The sequence below is a fragment of the Lampris incognitus genome, chromosome 3, assembly GCF_029633865.1.
Source record: "Lampris incognitus isolate fLamInc1 chromosome 3, fLamInc1.hap2, whole genome shotgun sequence".
NCBI classification, from domain to species: domain Eukaryota; kingdom Metazoa; phylum Chordata; class Actinopteri; order Lampriformes; family Lampridae; genus Lampris; species Lampris incognitus.
The window spans coordinates 103,746,345-103,764,863 of NC_079213.1; the positions used below are offsets into that span (position 1 = coordinate 103,746,345).

The following is an 18,519-nucleotide window of genomic DNA, read 5'->3' on the forward strand; positions in this document are numbered from 1 at the left end:
TCTCCATGGTGATGTGATGGTGGTCACCACCTGGACACTGCTTGGCATCCTCCACATCACATTCTTTTTTATATAGCTTTGAAATCCATATAATTTTGTTATCCTATTTCAATGTTAAGTCCTTCTCCCACTCTGATGTGTGATTCATGTTTTTTCTTGTCTCTTCCCCCGTGTGTGTGAATGGTGTGATGTGAGTCTCCCCTGTGTGCATGTGTAGTCTGTCCTCCTGTCGGGTCTATATGGTGATGGTGGTAACGTGGTTGAGGTCTTGGGCTGTTCCGGTGGCGTCTGGACACTGCTTGGCATGTTCCTCATCATATTCTTCATATATTTTATAATTCCATTTTAATTCTGTTATCCTCTTTCAATGTTGTATTGTGTAAATTGTGTTTTATTCTGTACATACAACATCCACTGCACATCTGTCCATCTTGGGAGAGAGATCCCTCCTCTGTTGCTCTCCCTGAGGTTTCTCATCAGAATACTTTATTCATCCCTGAGGAGAAATGGGGTAAATTCTGCCTATTTTTTCTCCCTGTTAAAGGTTTTTTTTTTTTTTTTTAGATGTAGATGAGTTGTTCCTTATCCAATGCAAAGGTCTAAGGACAGGATGTTGTATTGCTGTAAAGCCCACTGAGGCAAATTCGTAATTTGCGATAATGGGCTATACAAATAAAATTGACTCGATTTGACTTGAAGATCCCCTTTGCCTGTGATGTTCCAACACAGCCAGATAAAAACACAAGTCATCAGCAACATGGAAATTACAATTGCTGAGCTGTGCAAACAAGCTGTTTCAGCTTTTTAAGCACATATTTAATTGGCATACTCTATACGTTCCCAAAACCACATAACGCCCAGTCTTACCTCTTTGGTTGTTTGTAAAATTCCGAATTTACTTTGTTAAAATTTTAGATACTTTTAAGAACCATATAGGTTGTTGTTTCAACTTCTTCTTTTCACTGCTTGTTTAAGACACCAGTGGTGCTTCTCTGTATATGGGCCCCGTGTCTTATCTGCCCTTCCTCAACAGATCCCATCAGCAGCTTTTATAACCTCCCTCCCTCTCTCTCCCTCTCCCCCTCCCCCCCCCTCTCTCTCCCCCTCTCTCTCCCTCTCCCTCTCTCTCCCTGTCCCTCTCTCTCTCTCTCTCTCTCTCTCTCTCTCTCTCTCTCTCTCTCTCTCTCTCTCTCTCTCTCTCTCTCTCTCTCTCTCTCTCTCTCTCTCTCTCTCTCTCTCTCTCCCTCTCTCTCTCTCTCTCTCTCTGTATATATGTGTATGTATGTGTCTATTCTTGTGTTTATCTTATTGTGTGTGTGTGTGTCTATTATTGTGTTTATCTTATTGTGTGTGTGTGTGTGTGTATTATTGTGTTTATCTTACTGTTGTTTTTTTGTCTTACAAAAAAACAGTGATAAGATATATTTGTATGTATGAAGAGCTTCATACATTTTGTGCTATATTGTAAAGATTCTTTGTAACTGTGTGTTTAAAAGCATGCCACGTGTCATCAGATGCTTTCACAGAAATGGACGAGTTGTTTTTCTGAAGGAGCGAGAGTCTCCACTCCTACTAGTTTTATTAAAACCCATCTCGTATCAGCCTCGTCTCTGGCTGTCGGGGGTCGTTTTTCTTCATCTTTGTGATGATGTGTTTAAAAAACGGTGATAGAAAGTAAAGTTTTACTTAATTAGTACTCGGCAGCAGTCAGAGATAGTTGAGTTGGGCTTTCCTACTACTCAGGAAGAGTTTTGTTCTGCTTACTGGACTCGCTCAGTCAGCCAACACACTGCAGCGTGATAAAGCCAGGGGCACACGAGGAGGCTTGTGTAGAAATAACAGCAGTACGTATGTCTGCAACAAAACAGCACAATATTTATTCTTGCAGACAAATAAATGGATAAAGTGAGAGAGTGACAGACAGGCGGCTATATAGATGGAAGACTGAGATGTGGATCTGCTTTAGATTCATTAGCTGTTATACTGGATGTCAGTTTTAAAACAAGGGACATTTTGTCAGAACAGTTAAGTTAAATGGGCCCCCATCGTCACAGCAATTTAAACTACAACAACTTGTTTCTGCATTTATTGGTAACACTTTATAATAACTACACAAATGAAGCATTAGTTAAGTATTAGTAACTACTGAATTCATCATTTGTAAAGTAAGACACGCACCAATGGTTACTGTGTGTTAATAGATGTTAATAAATACTTATTAATACTGCTATTCATGATTAATTCAGGTAGTTACCATTTGTTAGTTAAGTGTTTTGTATGAGCTCATCTAAAGTGAGGACTATCTAAGCCTTACAAAGCATTTACAAATTAGATTGAAAGGCCAGCAGTACCTTGAGACTCACAGAAGTGTAAAGGATCATAAGATCCTTTAGAAAGTGTAATTGGCAAACTAGGTGTACATTTGTGCATGAATTAATCATGAATTGCATTATTGTTAAGTATTTACAAAACACCTATTAACACACTAACCATTGGTGCATGTCTTGCTTTACAAATGCTTTACGAATGCTTTACAAATGAGGAATTCAGTAGTTACTAATACTTAACTAATGCTTCATGTGTAGTTATTATAGTGTGTTACCCATTTATTTTCTTTCCATATTTGAAGTGATAAAATGATGTGTAACTGTTTGCGATACAACAGTTTAAACATCCAAGACACATGCCAGATATTAAGGATTTTTTAACAGTGGGAGATAATTCAGTTTCATTATCGATATTTATAAGTGGGTGTGTGTGTGTGTGTGTCTGTGTCTGTGTGTCTGTGTGTGTTTGCATGCCAAGTTGCATGATTCAAAGCAAGCGTCACAGTTCATTGATAGTGAATGCTATTCTAACACATTATCTGACTGCTCACACACACACACACACACACACACACACACACACACACACACACACACACACACACACACACACACACACACACACACACACACAGCCTGACTGACTGTAGCTCATCCTCCTGTATGATTCAGATAACCATATCTCTGCAGCTGTGCCATTGTTCAGAGCCGGGCCATGACTCAGCTCTGGTGACGCTTTCCAAGATTCAGTCGACTGGACTTTCTCTGCACTGTATGAGGCCTTGATAGCGTGTTGTATATGAGCAAATAATGGTTACAATAAGTTTGTCAGGGGACACTTAACACATCCTAACGTTTTTAGGAAGTCAACTTGCCCCTACTTTTTACTTTAAGATCTTCCGCTGCACTTTTTTTTTTGTGGTCCAGTTATGTTTTGTCAAAATGACATATTTTGGACGAATGAGAATTACAAATTTCCATAATTACTTAACTGGTTAAAAAAAATTAGGGCAGTGCATTTCCCAAAGCAGCTGTAATTGTAGTGTTTGGTATGTTGAGGATGAGAGAAAAGTGGGCACAACAAAAAAAAACCGACTGACACCAAAATTAACATTTTAACAACTTTAATACTGTTTTTCAAACAACTTAAAATGGCCGCCGTCCAACGCCTGTATATACTGCAACGCGTCGGTGGTGGTCATGATGCGTCTGATGTGATGTGTCTGTAAGCAGACATGGTGGACATGATCAGAAATCAAGTTTAGACTATCGCTGCACTGGGGGACGCTCGGTTGTTCTGGGTGTTTCTGGGACAGAGTAGTCAACGTTGCGCAGGAAATGACGCGAACGACACACGTCATAAATAGCGACGTGACGCGCACGATGACGCGTAAATTACGCGCGGCCATTTTGACCGCCCGTGGTAGTTTTAGGTACATCTTATCATAACTTTCTTTTTTCATGTAAATATATGCCATTTTAGGAGCATTCAGGGAGCGGCGGGTCTGTATCTTTTTTTTTTCTTTCTTCCACAAAGTTATTAAACTTTGATAATCCAAAACGGTCAAAATGACCGCCTTGGTCGTTCGTCACAGCGGACGACCCGATAACGACACGAGAAGGTCGTCGGCAGACGTGTCTGACACGGCTGTGTCCGTAGTCCGGGACGGTTGTCATATCTGACGCCCAAGTATTTCCAGCGGGTTGTTTACAGATGAAAGATGTACAGCATGCGTGCAGAGCTCTCGCTAGAAAAACTCAAAGCCGGGTTAGTTAAATGCCGGTGGAGAGAAGACGTTGATGCCGGAGGAGAGACGTGACCTGGTCACCTTACTGATGATCAGGGTCGTAAGGCTATGTTGGATTTTGCAGCTGGGTTTTTGCAGTGGCGCTGGTCGTCCCTCTCCTGGGTGGGTCTCACACACAATACTTCCAGAAACAAGCTGAAAAATGATGAGACACCCTCTCATAGTATAACTTCACAGCAAACCAAGTCAGGTTACTCATAAGGCACATTTTAAAAACTACCAGCATTGACCGCCGAAGCGCTGTGCAAAATACAAGTAAATCAAAAACAGTTTACACACACACACACACACACACACAGGCAGATCATTTGGATTCAAAAGCAAGGCAAAATCAAGTTGGACATGCACCTTGGCTCACGGTATAATGACAATAAATTGAATTAAATGAGTCGTTAGTGGGGGCGGACCTGATGCTTTAAAGCAGTGGTTCTCAACCTTTTTGGGGTCCTGGACCCCCTGCGTATTTTTGATCTACCCTGAGGACCCCTCCACCTGATCTTGGGGGACGGGGGTTGCAATTTGATAGAAACAGTAGAAACTGCATTTTAAATTGCATTATAGCATTTATTCACTCTTTGGGGCAAAAATAAGAGCTTTCAGTTGTAACTTAGATATAGTTAACAAAACAGAATTCTTATGCAGTAACTTTCAGATATATGTAACAAAACAGAATATGTATTCAGTAACTTTCAGATATATGTAACAAAACAGAATATGTATTCAGTAACTTTCAGATAGATGTAACAACGGAATCTTTATGCAGTAACTTTTAACAATGCAAACGGGAGCGAGATCTCTTATTAAAATACAATAAATTACACTTGTGAAACAGATGTAATTAGAGAAAAAAGTCCTGTTACCCTTTATAGTTTAGGTAGATAAAGGTCTTCGTCACATTTGAGTAAAATAATCCTATTTCTATAAATGTCATAGGATCTTTTTTTTAAAGATATTTTATTTTCACGAACCCCTTGCAATTACACCACGGACCACTAGGGGTCCGCGGACCCCCGGTTGAGAAATACTGCTTTAAAGGAGGCTAATCCACAGTCATGCCCTGTGTGTGTTTGATATCTGTTTAAAATGGAACAAAAACTGAAACGTTGATGTCTTCTAACGTCCCATATTACTTAAAGCACCATACATTTTGTATTGTCTCTTTCTATTGAAAAAATATAAACAGATGTAAAAGATTTCTCTCAATATAATAGAGCAACCCAGTTCAGTTTCTCTCAGCCGATCTTTTTTTTTTCCCCTGGTACTCGTGACGTCATTAGACACTCATACAACAGCCAATCAGATCGTATCATCTAATTGTGAGACCCCGCCCACCATCACCACCAACCCTTACTTGTACTTGTCACTCAAATGTCAGCTCATGAATATTAATGAAGACTAGACCACTCCCTCGCTGTTCATGAGACAACAGAACAGTAATGGATAAAGGTAAAACATATATATATATATGTTAGAAATTTACAAAAAAAAAGTTGCTGAATTATTTTTTTTTAGGCATGAAAAGTTCAATCTAATTACTCATTCCGGCCCGACTTTAAACTCCCACTTAAGCAATTTCTCTGCAGTTTTCTCACTGTATAAATCGACCAATGGTCATCTGATAAATTGGTGATGAAGGGCGAGATGTGATAAAAGCAGCTTACGTTCACCCCTCTTTCTGAGGATGGGTTTGCCCTCCGCCAATTCATTGGCTGTGATCTCTCTCCCCAGCTCCAGGTCTTCCCTCAGAGTCTGCAGCTAAACAGGAGAGACCAGAATGGTTAAAGGACAGGACAAAAAGAATGACGGTATGCCCTCACTCCATCAGTGTAGACTACGCATACAAAACAAGTCCCATGTTGTCATATTACATTTGTGGACTTGCCATCTTATCCCCCCTCCCTCACTCAATATGTTCGCAATATGCACATTTTTGAGCTGAGCTGCCAAACACAACGAAATATTCACAAGGAAAAATAAACTTACCACTTCTAACTCAGCCAGTTTATTGGTCAGCTCAAGACCTGCAGATGAAAACATCAGCAATCATCAAAACAATACATTATTGTATTCCAATGTATCATTTTGTGTTATTATGAAGTATTGTTTTTTTTATCAGTTGGGTTTTTGCTTTCCCCGGGTCTCACCCAAAGGATCAGTCCTCTCGACAGGTGCCAGGCTTTTGTGTAGTAACAGCGATAGGATCTTACTCTGAGCATTTGTCTCTTCTTTTGGACTGGAAACATAATTTCCTGGATAGGCTAATAATAATAATAATAATAATCATCGTCATCACCATCATAATTTGCTTTATGTTGTAACACAGATGACCAAGACAGATTTCCTAAATGGTAAATGGACTGCATTTATACAGCGGTTTTCTAGTCTACCAACCACTCAAAGTGCTTTACAGTGGCTGCCTCACATTCACACACACACACACATTCATACACTGATGGTGGAGGCTGCCATGCAAGACACCAACCTGCTCCTCAGGAGCATCCTTACATTGGCAACAAAGTGTTCCTAATTTCAATCATTATCAACATCATCATCAACATAATAAGCTATATGTTGGGATGCAGATAACCAAGACAAATTCGTATGCATCCTTACATTGGCAAATAAAATGATTCTGAATAATAATAACAATAAACTTTTATAGCTGCAGAAATGAAGCTCATCTGATTTTAAAACTTGTTGCATTTTGACATTTCTGTAAGTGTAATAATTTGTTCCTTGACGCTCGATGCCATTAAGTGTGGTCCTGGTCCATCGAGCGACCTCAGACACTTGACATAATCTGGTATTTTCTTTTTTTTTAATGAGTACGTAGAGTAGGTGGCTAATATGAAAACACTCACCGGGAATCAGGACACTCCTCCCCTCCACGCTGAACACCGCCTGAAGCAACAGCAAGCCCACGACTCCTGAGCAGCAGCTAACAGACGCGACTTTACACATGACACCGACTCTATACGCTCCCAAAACGAGTGCCTCAATACGAGCTGTCCCTCAAAGCAAGGCGAGCGATCCACTGCCTCTGCTCCGTCACACCAATATATTTATCCTTTCAGGGGACCGGGGGGAGGAGGGGCCCCGCACGGTGTACTAAATCAATAGCTAGTCACCGCGCCAGTTTCGTCAATGGACCACCTATTCAATGAGACCCGGCTGATATATGATTATCTGATGTTGGTAGCCAGGGCCAGCAACCCTTCATCACTGACAGGAATGAATCAAAGCAGGCGAGGAAGTCGTCAATCAGTCTGTTATTTATGAGGGGACCAGACTCAGATGCTCTTGGCATTTGCCAGTCCTTTTCTTTTACATTAATTGGTTCTTTAAATAGCTACGGGGGAGTTGTGTCTGACTGAGACAGAGTAAAGAAGGGAAGTGAATTGGTTCTGGGCAGCTGGAGATGAGGTCCACAGGCTTGGCTTCAGGCCTGATTTGGAGTTTACGGGGTATATATCACTCTGAAGTCCTATACCACGCAGAGCCTTCCAGTCCAGCCTAGTCGAGTCTGTGCATCAAAGAAATCACATCGTATATCCCGGCCACAGTATACCGGGGCTACGCACTCGTCCAGTTGGAGGGAAATGAGATGCCTCGTTGAATTTGGCTCCTGATCTCTTGTAAAACGGCCCCTGGCTGCACTTCACCTTTCATCCTTCTTCTGAGGCACCCGTTGAAGTCTATGAAATCTCCTCCAGAAATCCTTTCACAAGTCTATCACCTTATCCAAAGTACAGGAGGTCAACAACATCCTGGAGAGATTCGGTGGGAATCAACCCTAAAGCAGAAGTGGACGCATCGCAAAACCCATCTCGCCAACTTGGAGGCCAAGACTTAGACATAACCGATGAATATCAGGACCCTTGTCCTTGACCAGATTACCTAACCACGGGGCCCTGGAGCAATTGATTAGTCGTTCCCCCCCCCCATGTATAGAAAATACATCTTGGGCCTCAGAAACAACTATGACTGAAAAGGCTTTAAAGGTCACATGAAATGACTTTAAATTGCAGCAAACTTCCACGATTTGCTGTAATCCAGCTGAAATGGAACGGTTAGGTGGGGTTTTGTGAGGGAATAAGTTCGATTTGACTGACAGCCAATCATGGCCACGCATTTTTAGAAGAATGTGGACATTGATGTAGGACTGGATGGTTCCAGTTTGGTGGTAGAGAATGTTTTGTCTTCTCTCAATCTCACTCCCATTCATACATCAGACATTTTTATTAGTGTACGCCTGCAAGAGCAGGATGACATAACTAAAAATGATTGTATTTGTCAGGAAAAGAAAAACATTATTCTCATAAACACAAATATAAATCTTCATTTATTTACCTTCTTGCACATAACTAAAAAGATGTGAATTAAGAGCAGATACAAGGGGTAGCAAGCGTCAGATTACTGTTTCGCTTTCATGGGACCTTCAGTCTGGGACTCGCTTTCATGTCTATTGAAAAACAGCGTCCCCTTGTGGCCTGGAGCCACCAGCGTTTGCAGAGGTCACCAATCCAGCCCTGTCTGACTCATCCTGCAGTTTTCCAACGCCAAACTTTACGATCAACATCACACGTTTTTACTGCTGAACAGAGGACGTACACGTGTCCCCCAGTCCACAAAATTAACAGTACATATGAGCTGCACTGATCCCTCATTCATGGTTTGTGTGGCCATGTTCAAGTCAAGTATGTTTATAAAGCACTGGTAGCAAACAGGTCTGTCTGCAAGTGATTTACAGAAGATAAATGAAAATTATTGATTAAAAAAGTAAAGGATGAAAAGGACTATATACTCTTACATCAGTCCATCCATCAAGGAAGAATATCTGTCCTTAATTCCATCTATCGTCTGAACTTCCAAAATCCAAGTCAGGCATTCAGAATTCAAATTAATTGCAAATCAACAGCAAATATTTTTCATGTGAACGTCAGAAATGCATTGCTAACGTGTTTCAATTGTATTATTTTTCTCTTGCAAATGTTTATGAAAATGCATAAAAACTTTTTTCCTTTTTATTTTAAATTAAAATTACATGCACATACACGTGACTATATATGCAACTGTATATCCCATAAATGCATTATACTGAAACCATATACATAGAGATTAGTACACAGATTACACATACATCTTGCCATACATATTACTCATAATACACACAGAAAAGAGAAAAAGGAAAACAAACAGGCACAAAAAAGGGGGGTTCTCTGCCGCCTCAGTCTAACTCTAATCTTCCTTATTGAGTGGGATATGTAAGATCTTGTAATAGTAGAAAAAAGGGGGTCCAAATCTTCATAAACTTTTGTACAGACCCTTGGCCGGTACATCTGATTTTCTCAAGTTTCAAAAACTGCGTAATGTCTTTAATCCATCTGGAAAAATGAGGTGACGCTTGTTGCTTCTGTTAGAGAACAGTGAGATGTCTAGCAAGCAAGGAGGTAAATGCTATTATGACATGTGCTTTACCTTTAAGGGTACGAGTTTCTGGAGCAAAACCAAACAGGGCACATATGGGGTTAGGAGGAATGTCCTTTTGAAACATCTTGCTATAGGCGTCAAAAATACTGGCCCAAAACGTGTTAAGGTTAGGGCATGACCAGAACATATGTGTGTGTGATCTGCTGGTTGACTTTTGCAACGAGGACAGGAAGCGTCTGCATGAGGAAAAATGTTGGCCAGTCTAGCATTGGTCAAATGTGCTCTCAAAACAACCTTTAGTTGTATTAGGCTGTGTCTTGCACATTGTGAGGAGGTACAGTGCATCTGGAAAGTATTCACACCCCTTCACTTTCCCCACATGTTGTTATGTTACAGCCTTATTCCAAAATGGATTAAATTCCTATTTTTTTCTCATCAATCTACATACAATACCCCATAATGACAAAGTGAAAAAGGTTTTGTAGAAATTTTTGCAAATTTATTGAAAATAAAAAACTGAAATATTGCATGTACATAAGTATTCACACCCTTTACTCAGTACTTGGTTGAGGCACCCTTGGCAGCGATTACAGCCCCAAGTCTTCTTGGGTATGAAGCTACAAGCTTGGCACACCTATATTTGGGGTATTTCTCCCATTCTTCTCTGCAGATCCTCTCGAGCTCTGTAAGGTTAGATGGGGAGCGTCAGGTCTTTCCAGAGATGTTCAATGGGGTTCAAGTCTGGGCTCTGGCTGGGCCACTCAAGGACATTCACAGACTCGTCCCGAAGCCACTCCTTCGTTGTCTTGGCTGTGTGCTTAGGGTCGTTGTTGTGTTGAAAGGTAAACCTTCGCCCCAGTCTGAGGTCCTGGGCGCTCTGGAGCAGGTTTTCATCAAGGATCTCTCTGTACTTTGCTCCATTCATCTTTCCCTCGACCCTGACTAGTCTCCCAGTTCCTGCCGCTGAAAAACATCCCCACAGCATGATGCTGCCACCACCATGCTTCACTGTAGGGATGGTATTAGCAAGGTGATGAGAGGTGCCTGGTTTCCTCCAGACGTGACGTTTGGCATTCAGGCCAAAGAGTTCAATCTTGGTCATACTGAGGGTGGTCTGACAGGACGCAGAAGCGGGACAGGCTAAGCTAACTGCTAGCCCATGCAGACCAGCAGTTAGGACAGACATCCTGGCTGGCGTTTGTTCCCTTGGACAGTGATTTTTTTTTCCAGATAGAGCAGGATAAGCGCTTTGGATAATGGATGGATGGATGGATATATGTGTTAGTTTAGATATATGTGTTAGTATGTGTGTTCTTGAAGTTCTTGTAGTTTGGATGTGTGTTTTTGTCTTTGTGTTGCACTGCTGTGAGCTGGGGGAAACGATACTTCCTGATTCCTGATTCCGAATAAGTTAGATTTTGGCAGATCGTACATTTAGGAAAGTTGTGTAAATGAACCAAATATCCCACCAACGTGTAAACTAGAAAGTGACTTGATTCCCTTTGAGAACCAAACTCCAAAGGTAGAATCACAGACAAGACAGGAAGATGTAATTATTTTGGAATCGGGGAAAGTACTGATGTCATATGCAACCTAAAATGTCTCCTGAATTGTGACCAAATTCCTGAATTGTGACCAAATTCTAAATGAAAGGCACACTACTGGGTTGGAACAAAACTGGCTTTGAGGAGGTGGCACAAATTAAGGAGTGTAAATGAAATGGGCTGGAAGCATGTTCCATTTGTACCCAGGCCTCACAGCTCAGCTGTCTGTCACACATTCCCCCATCCGGGATAATATTTTCTTGATGTTACAAGCCCAACAATCCATCCATTAGCCAAACCGCTAATCCCGATCTCAGGTTCGCAGGGATTCTGGAGCCTATACCAGTAGTCATTGGGTGGCAGTTGGGGAGACACCCTGGACAAGCCGCCAGGCCATCTCACGGGGCCGACACACACACACATTCACACCTAGGGGCAATTTAGTACGGCCGATTCACCTGACCTACATGTCTTTGGACTGTGGGAGGAAACCCACGCTGTCACGGGGAGAACATGCAAACTCCACACAGAGGACGACCCAGGATGACCCCCAAGGTTGGACTACCCCGGGGCTCGAACCCAGGACCTTCTTGCTGTGAGGCGACCGCTCTAGCCACCTCACAAGCCCAATAATAATAAATGAAATTAGGTTGAGCAAGGCCAGCAAGCTTTTTAGGTCTCTGCACAAAAACTTTTTTAATTGTATTTCTGAAGAATGCATTTGAAATATGTTCAAATAATCCATTACATGAACTTTTGAAAAACAGAGCCAGAACAAAAATAAGAAGCACTTAATCCACAGAATACAAATCTAATTCAAGTTAAGCATTTAGTTTCTTTTCTTTTATAATCACTTCTCCCAGTTTTGAATTATAGCAGCTCCCAACAGGCCCTCGATGCCAGCAGTGTTTTGTCTTTACAGTCTCCAAATGAGAGAGAGAGAGCGAGAGAGAGAGTGCAAGAGATAGAGAGAGAGCGAGTGACAGAGTGGCAAAAGATAGTGGGAGAGGGCGTGAGAGAGAGAGAGAGAGAGAGAGAGAGAGAGAGAGAGAGAGAGAGAGAGAGAGAGAGAGAGAGAGAGAGAGAGCAAAAGATAGTGGGAGAGAGAGTGAGAGAGATAGAGAGAGAGAGAGAGAGAGAGAGCGATAGAGAGAGAGAGAGCAAAAGATAGTGGGAGAGCGAGAGAGCGAGCGTGAGAGAGAGAGCGTGAGAGAGAAAGAGCTCAACCTCTGGTCACATGGGATAATATGTAACCAAAACAAATTCCAAGACATTAATGGGGCAGGACACTGCATGAGTGTGTGTGTGTGTGTGTGTGTGTGTGTGTGTGTGTGTGTGTGTGTGTGTGTGTGTGTGTGTGTGTGTGTGTGTGTGTGTGTGCACTCTCAGATGCGACAGCACTAGCACACAGGGAAGTAGATAATGCTTTGACCTCAGTTGGATTTCCGGTGATATAAAATATTTCTATTCCACTGTGTCACCTTCTGTGCCGAGGACTCGGACGGTCGGTGTAGTTTGGGTGTCCGCACGCCGCTGCCTTGCTTCGTGTTCCTCCGCAGTATGAATGAAGGTCATGTATCTTTCCATCCGACCAGCCATCTATCTTCATGTGCGTTTGTTGCCGATGTCGGGTGTCTGTGGGTGTCTGTGACATGTGAGCCAAGGCCCCGCAACCCTCCCGCTAACTCATCCTGTGTCTGCGGCGTCTGTTGCCGGGAGCTGCAACCAATCAAACGGACCAGTGAAAGAGGTCAAGGCCGTGTTGACCCAATGGCGTACAACAGGAGAGCGAGCTCGCACACTGCCTCGCCACTGACTGCCCGTGCACGCTGTGGGCATCCAGCGATGGTGCTTTCGACGGGGACGTTGTTGGACGGCGGACGCCAGCTAATTCTGACCAGTCGGTCTGTTCTCCACGTTTGACAAACTGAGGAGATAGAGACCGTGTCCTCCTCGCTGCTGGATTGCAGATGAAGCAGCTACCTGCATTTTAAAATGTTGGACACTAGAGGGAGCAAATACATCATTAGCATAATTGTGTGCGTACGTGCGTGTGTGTGTGTGTGAGAGAGAGACAGAGAGACAGAGATGGCATAGAGAGAACCAGAATTAGGAAAAAGAAACGAAATAAACAATCTATTGAAAGCTACAAGCTAACTTGATATTACTAATGCGTTACAGTGACACTGTTTTCTTTTTTCCCCCCAATTGGACCACACACAAAAAAATGATCTTCTATCTGCCAAAAACATTCATTTGGATTTAGGGACACTTTTGTGCCCGATGGTCCATATAGTGATGATTTGCTCTGCTAATTAAAATAGATGCTTTGATTTCGATAGATAGGTAGGTAGATAGATAGATAGATAGATAGATAGATAGATAGATAGATAGATAGATAGATAGATAGATAGATAGATAGATAGATAGATAGATAGATAGATAGATAGATAGATAGATAGATAGATAGATAGGTAGGTAGGTAGGTAGGTAGGTAGGTAGGTAGGTAGGTAGGTAGGTAGGTAGGTAGGTAGGTAGATAGATAGATAGATAGATAGATAGATAGATAGATAGATAGATAGATAGATAGATAGATAGATAGATAGATAGATAGATAGATAGATAGGTAGATAGGTAGGTAGGTAGGTAGGTAGACAGACAGACAGACAGACAGACAGACAGACAGACAGGCAGGCAGGCAGGCAGGCAGGCAGGCAGGCAGGCAGGCAGGCAGGCAGGCCGGCCGGCCGGCCGGTCGGTCGGTCGGTCGGTCGATCGATCGATCGATAGATAGATTCTTTATTGTCCTGCTTTAGGAAATGTGTTGCCACGACCCCTCCCAGATAGCAAAATTGCTGTGGCCCGGACCCGTCCCACACCCTACACTTCATCCGGCCCACATACCGCGTGGAATGATGGCACTTGGGCGGTCCGCTCCTTTTTGCCAGCTCTGGGCCAGAACCAAGCCATATCAATGCTGCATGTGCCACATATTTGCCACAGGTGGCCCATATTTGTTTCGTGATATTTGGGCCATATTCACCATTTACCACACGGGCCACTTCAGGGTCACATCCAGATTACATGTTGCCGAGGGCACCGAATCTTTGCCAAAAAAGGCCCACATTTCCATCCATCCATCCATTATCTGAACCGCTTATCCTGCCCCCAGGGTCACAGGGATGCTGGAGCCTATCCCAGCAGTCATTGGGTGGCATGCAGGGAGACACCCTGGACAGGCCGCTAGGCCATCACATGGCCCACACACACATACACCCATTAATACCGGGGATAAATTTTAGTACGGTCAATTCACCTGACCTACATGTCTTGGGACTGCGGGAGGAAACCGGAGCCCCCGGAGGAAACCCACGCAGACATGGGGAGAACATGCAAACTCCACACAGAGGACGACCCGGGATGACCCACCAAGGTTGGACTACCCCGGGGCTCGAACTCAGGACCTTCTTGCTGTGAGGCAACCACGCTAACCACTGCGCCACCGTGCTGCCAGGCCCACATTTGATTTGGCATATTTGGGCCATATTTGCTATTATACATGTGGGCCACTTCAGGCTCACATCCATTTTGTCAGGGCCAGAAGAAGGCCATCAGTGCCGCATCACTGCCTGAAGTGGCCCACATCCGGATGCTCTTCACATCCAACCTTAATACAAGTTCATGAGAGCAAAATACAAGTTCCTCTCCAGACATACGTACATGCATCATCCCTCCATCTAGTTTGACACATGCAAAATCATGCCACATTCCCACGTGCATGACATTTAATGGGACATGGGTACACAAATGGACACGTGCTTTCAACGGGGTACCTTATCTATCTGGTATTTGTATTTCACATCTTATCTAGTTAAACTACTAGTATTGCTATTTTTACCATAATATACGTATTTGTATAATTCACACACATGCTTTATCTGCTTCAAACTGCCAATTAGATATGAAGTTCCCTTTTCTATCCAGTCCATGAATTCGATGAATTAGAACTGGTGGCATTTCACTTCCCCACGTCATAAAAGAATATTCTCCATCCATCCATTCTGCGAACCGCTTATCCTGCTCTCAGGGTCCCGGATGCTGGAGCCTATCCCAGCAGTCAGTGGGCGGCAGGCGGGACGACACCCTGGACAGGCCGCCAGGCCAACACACAGGGCCCACACACCCATTCATACCTGGGGGCAATATGAATATTTGTAAAACGAATATTCTGACCCGTGAAAACTGAATAAGTGGAATAATTGATGTGCACAAGAAAAATAAAGAGATGAAAAGCTAAACCGTGCCATGCTGTAGCTCTGTGTGTGTGTGTGTTCTCATGTTTATGCCTGTATTTTGTGTGGCGTGCGCGCGTGCGCGCTCGCCGAGGCTCTGCAGCAGCGGGCAGCCGGCTGCAGGAGAGGGCGGGTCCCGCCGGGGTGGGCGGGTCCGGCCGGGGTGGGAGGGCTTTGCCCGCAGAGAATCTGACATGCTCGTTGGAGAACAGCGAGCAGCTGCTAGGCTCGATTTACCCCGGCGACGTCAGAAGAGGTGGCCGCCGAAAGCAATCAAGAAGAGGGGGCCGCCTGGAAATATCCATCGGATTTATGAGTAAAAGGCGATCGATCGGGGCCCCGGCAAACCTTGGGAAGAAGGCGGAAGTGTAAATCCAACGTGACGCAACATGGCTGATTTCAGCGTCGACCAGAAGAAACTGCCCGGAGTGAAAGAGGGTAAATCTCAGCACATTGACCTCCCTCCCGGCGGCACGAACACACCTTAGCGGAGTGTCTGACGTCGGCGTGCGTGTTCGTGCTGGGCGCGCGCACCGCGGCGGCTCGTTGTGTATTTGCGGCGCGAGCGTGGCGCGTTGTGGGGAACGCTGACAGCAGCGGTCGCGGGGATGTGGGGATGTCACACAGGATCCCGAAGCCACGCGGCTCGCTCGCTCGTCTTTCTTACCGTTTTAAGGAGTTTTTTTTCTTCCTTTTTGCGGTTTTCTATTTATTACGCAGGGCGGTAAACCGACATTGAAACACAGGGCGAAGATATTCCGCTTGAAACGTCCCGATTCAGGATTCGAACCGGCGACGCTGCGATCACCCGCATGCGCGTCACTGGTTTTAATGACCACGACGGCCAGATTCATTTTACAGTTATTGTTTGGTGACATGGCGTCTTGTGCTCCTTTTTTATTTTTTTATTTTCCGACGTTTTCATTTGGAGGAGGAGGAGGCAGATCGTCTCCCGTTAAAGCAGCGTGGAGGCAGAACTGACCGCGGGTCAGTCGGTCGACGTGCTCCCTTGGCCTCTTTGTTTAGGACCACCTTTTATCCGGTGGCGTTTATTTACACGATGCTATGAACATGGCAAACCCTAGCCAAGACCTGACACAGGCAGCCGTGTGCCGTGGAGTGTGGAGAATATCCAGGTTTTCCATCCAGCCAGGTGATTCCTCCCCTTGGCCCGTCCTCTCTGCTGGAAGGCGTTTTAATACGTGGGATCACCTGGGGCCTCGTGTATCAATCGTTACCATAGGCGTTTCTAGCCCATTTTTGGGGGTGCTGCAGCACCCCTAAATTGAACCCCAGCACCCCTAAAATTGAAGAGATTTTTACGGTATGTCCATGTTTAATAAGTTGAAGACATGTCAAAACCATATCCAGTATATGGTTTAAAACGTAATATTTTAACAACAAAAATACAGCACCCCCAAATTTATCTTGCCTGGCCGGCCAGCACTCTGGGTGCTCAGCACCCCTAAAGCTCTGATCCTAGAATCGCCCCTGATTATGGGCAAATTTGTTCTTACACGCCCTTGGCATTTTTAGCCCTCGAGATTGTCTGACACGCAGTAGCAAAGCATGATGGTTACTTGCAATTCCTGTCCCCTAACATCTATTGTCCACCTCTTGCAAGAGCAGTCACCCAGGCCTGCAAAGACACCAGTGGTAGCCAATCGGTGTCTAAATTCAGGGGGTACCCAGGTTCTACACTGGTCTCTGAGACAAACTTCAGGGCTAAAAAAAATCCTCCATGGGTGTGCAGGAACAAATTTGCCCATAGCAACGATTGATACGTGAGGCCCCTGGGGTGGTGATGGTTGGAGGGAAATCTGCATATAGTAGAAAACTGATGGTACATGGTCGCTCATCTGAACCCAGCACAGGTCCATGCCCCTCTTCTGTGCAGCCTTTACCTGACATGGGGCTGAGTAGGAATATTTCGGGCCAGTTAGTCTTAAGATATATGGACTTTATGTCCTTCACAGAATTCATCTATTGTTTTACATTTTAGCAGAACAATGATGATGGGAAAAGCAGCTGCTTTAAAGGAGTCTTGGGGGGGGGGGTACGAGAGGTGATCAGGAAGGTTGTTGGACATGTCCGTCATACGTAGTTGCAGGACAACAGCAAACATGATAAAATGTCACTTAAAAGTCCAGCTCAAGGCAGACACAAATTTGTCCTGCACGGTTTATCAGAGGATTCAAATCAACGATGTTGAGCAGTAATATTTTTTCAGACCACACACCGTCAGCTGTTTGTTTTACACCCAAGTTGTTTCATTTTATCGACTACTCCGGGATGCTTTGTTTCATGTTAAGTTTAATTTCCGTTTCCACACCTTTTGGGATTAAACGGTTTGAGTCGCTCCTTATTTTACTGCTATAACTGCCTTCTGTCACTTAAAGCTTTTTGTATGGAAGGCTAATTGCAACTACTGCAAACCATTTTTTCTTACCATACAGGAAAATTGAATATTACAGAACGGGACTATTTTTAGTGACTAAACGCTGCAAAGTGTAGAAGAAACTGTCTTTAACTGAAACGATCCGGCAAACTACACCAGTTAGGGAGGCTTATCCACACACCGTTGTATTAACCAGACTCGTTCCCTAGTTTCTTGGATTAAGGAGATTAGGCATATGGTTGAAATGTGGTCTGTGTCAGTCTGGGGCAGTTGGTTACTACGGGGAGGAGCCATTCCTCCTCTTTTGAGCCTCTGTTCATCCTGGTCATTAATGACCCAGGATGGAGTTCCCCTACCTATTACCACAGCATGGGCCTAGTCCTCAGGGTGGGTGAACATAGACCATAATGCCTGGTAGAAGTAAAGCCAATCCTCACTTTATGCATTAGAGTCATGAGTAGAGGTTCAGGGCTTACAGTTACGTTTCTATCCATGGCTCAGAGGGTGACCGCTCGACAGGCATCCTGCAGTACGTTGCACTGTACAACATTTTGACATTTTGTCCCACCTATTGTCTGTGTGCATGCTAAATAATCCAGGTATGAAAATCGGAGAAGGTTGAATCAGTTCATCTGGATACAACATTTATTGACAGATACGTTTCATTGCTCATCTAAGTGACATCTTCAGTCTACACCCATCTACAGGCCTGGGGCCACT

At 44.0% G+C, this 18,519-nt stretch overlaps 1 protein-coding gene across 1 annotated transcript in view; it reads left to right on the top strand.

Moving 5' to 3' along the window:
* The first annotated feature begins 15,564 nt into the window (after positions 1-15,564).
* The window catches only part of ccdc50a (coiled-coil domain containing 50a), a 40,431-nt gene continuing 37,476 nt past the window's right edge, over positions 15,565-18,519 (top strand). The window contains exon 1 of the mRNA XM_056276994.1: positions 15,565-15,839. Within this exon, the coding sequence (XP_056132969.1) occupies positions 15,791-15,839 (49 nt within the window). The 5' untranslated portion in view covers positions 15,565-15,790. The remainder of the gene's footprint in view (positions 15,840-18,519) is intronic.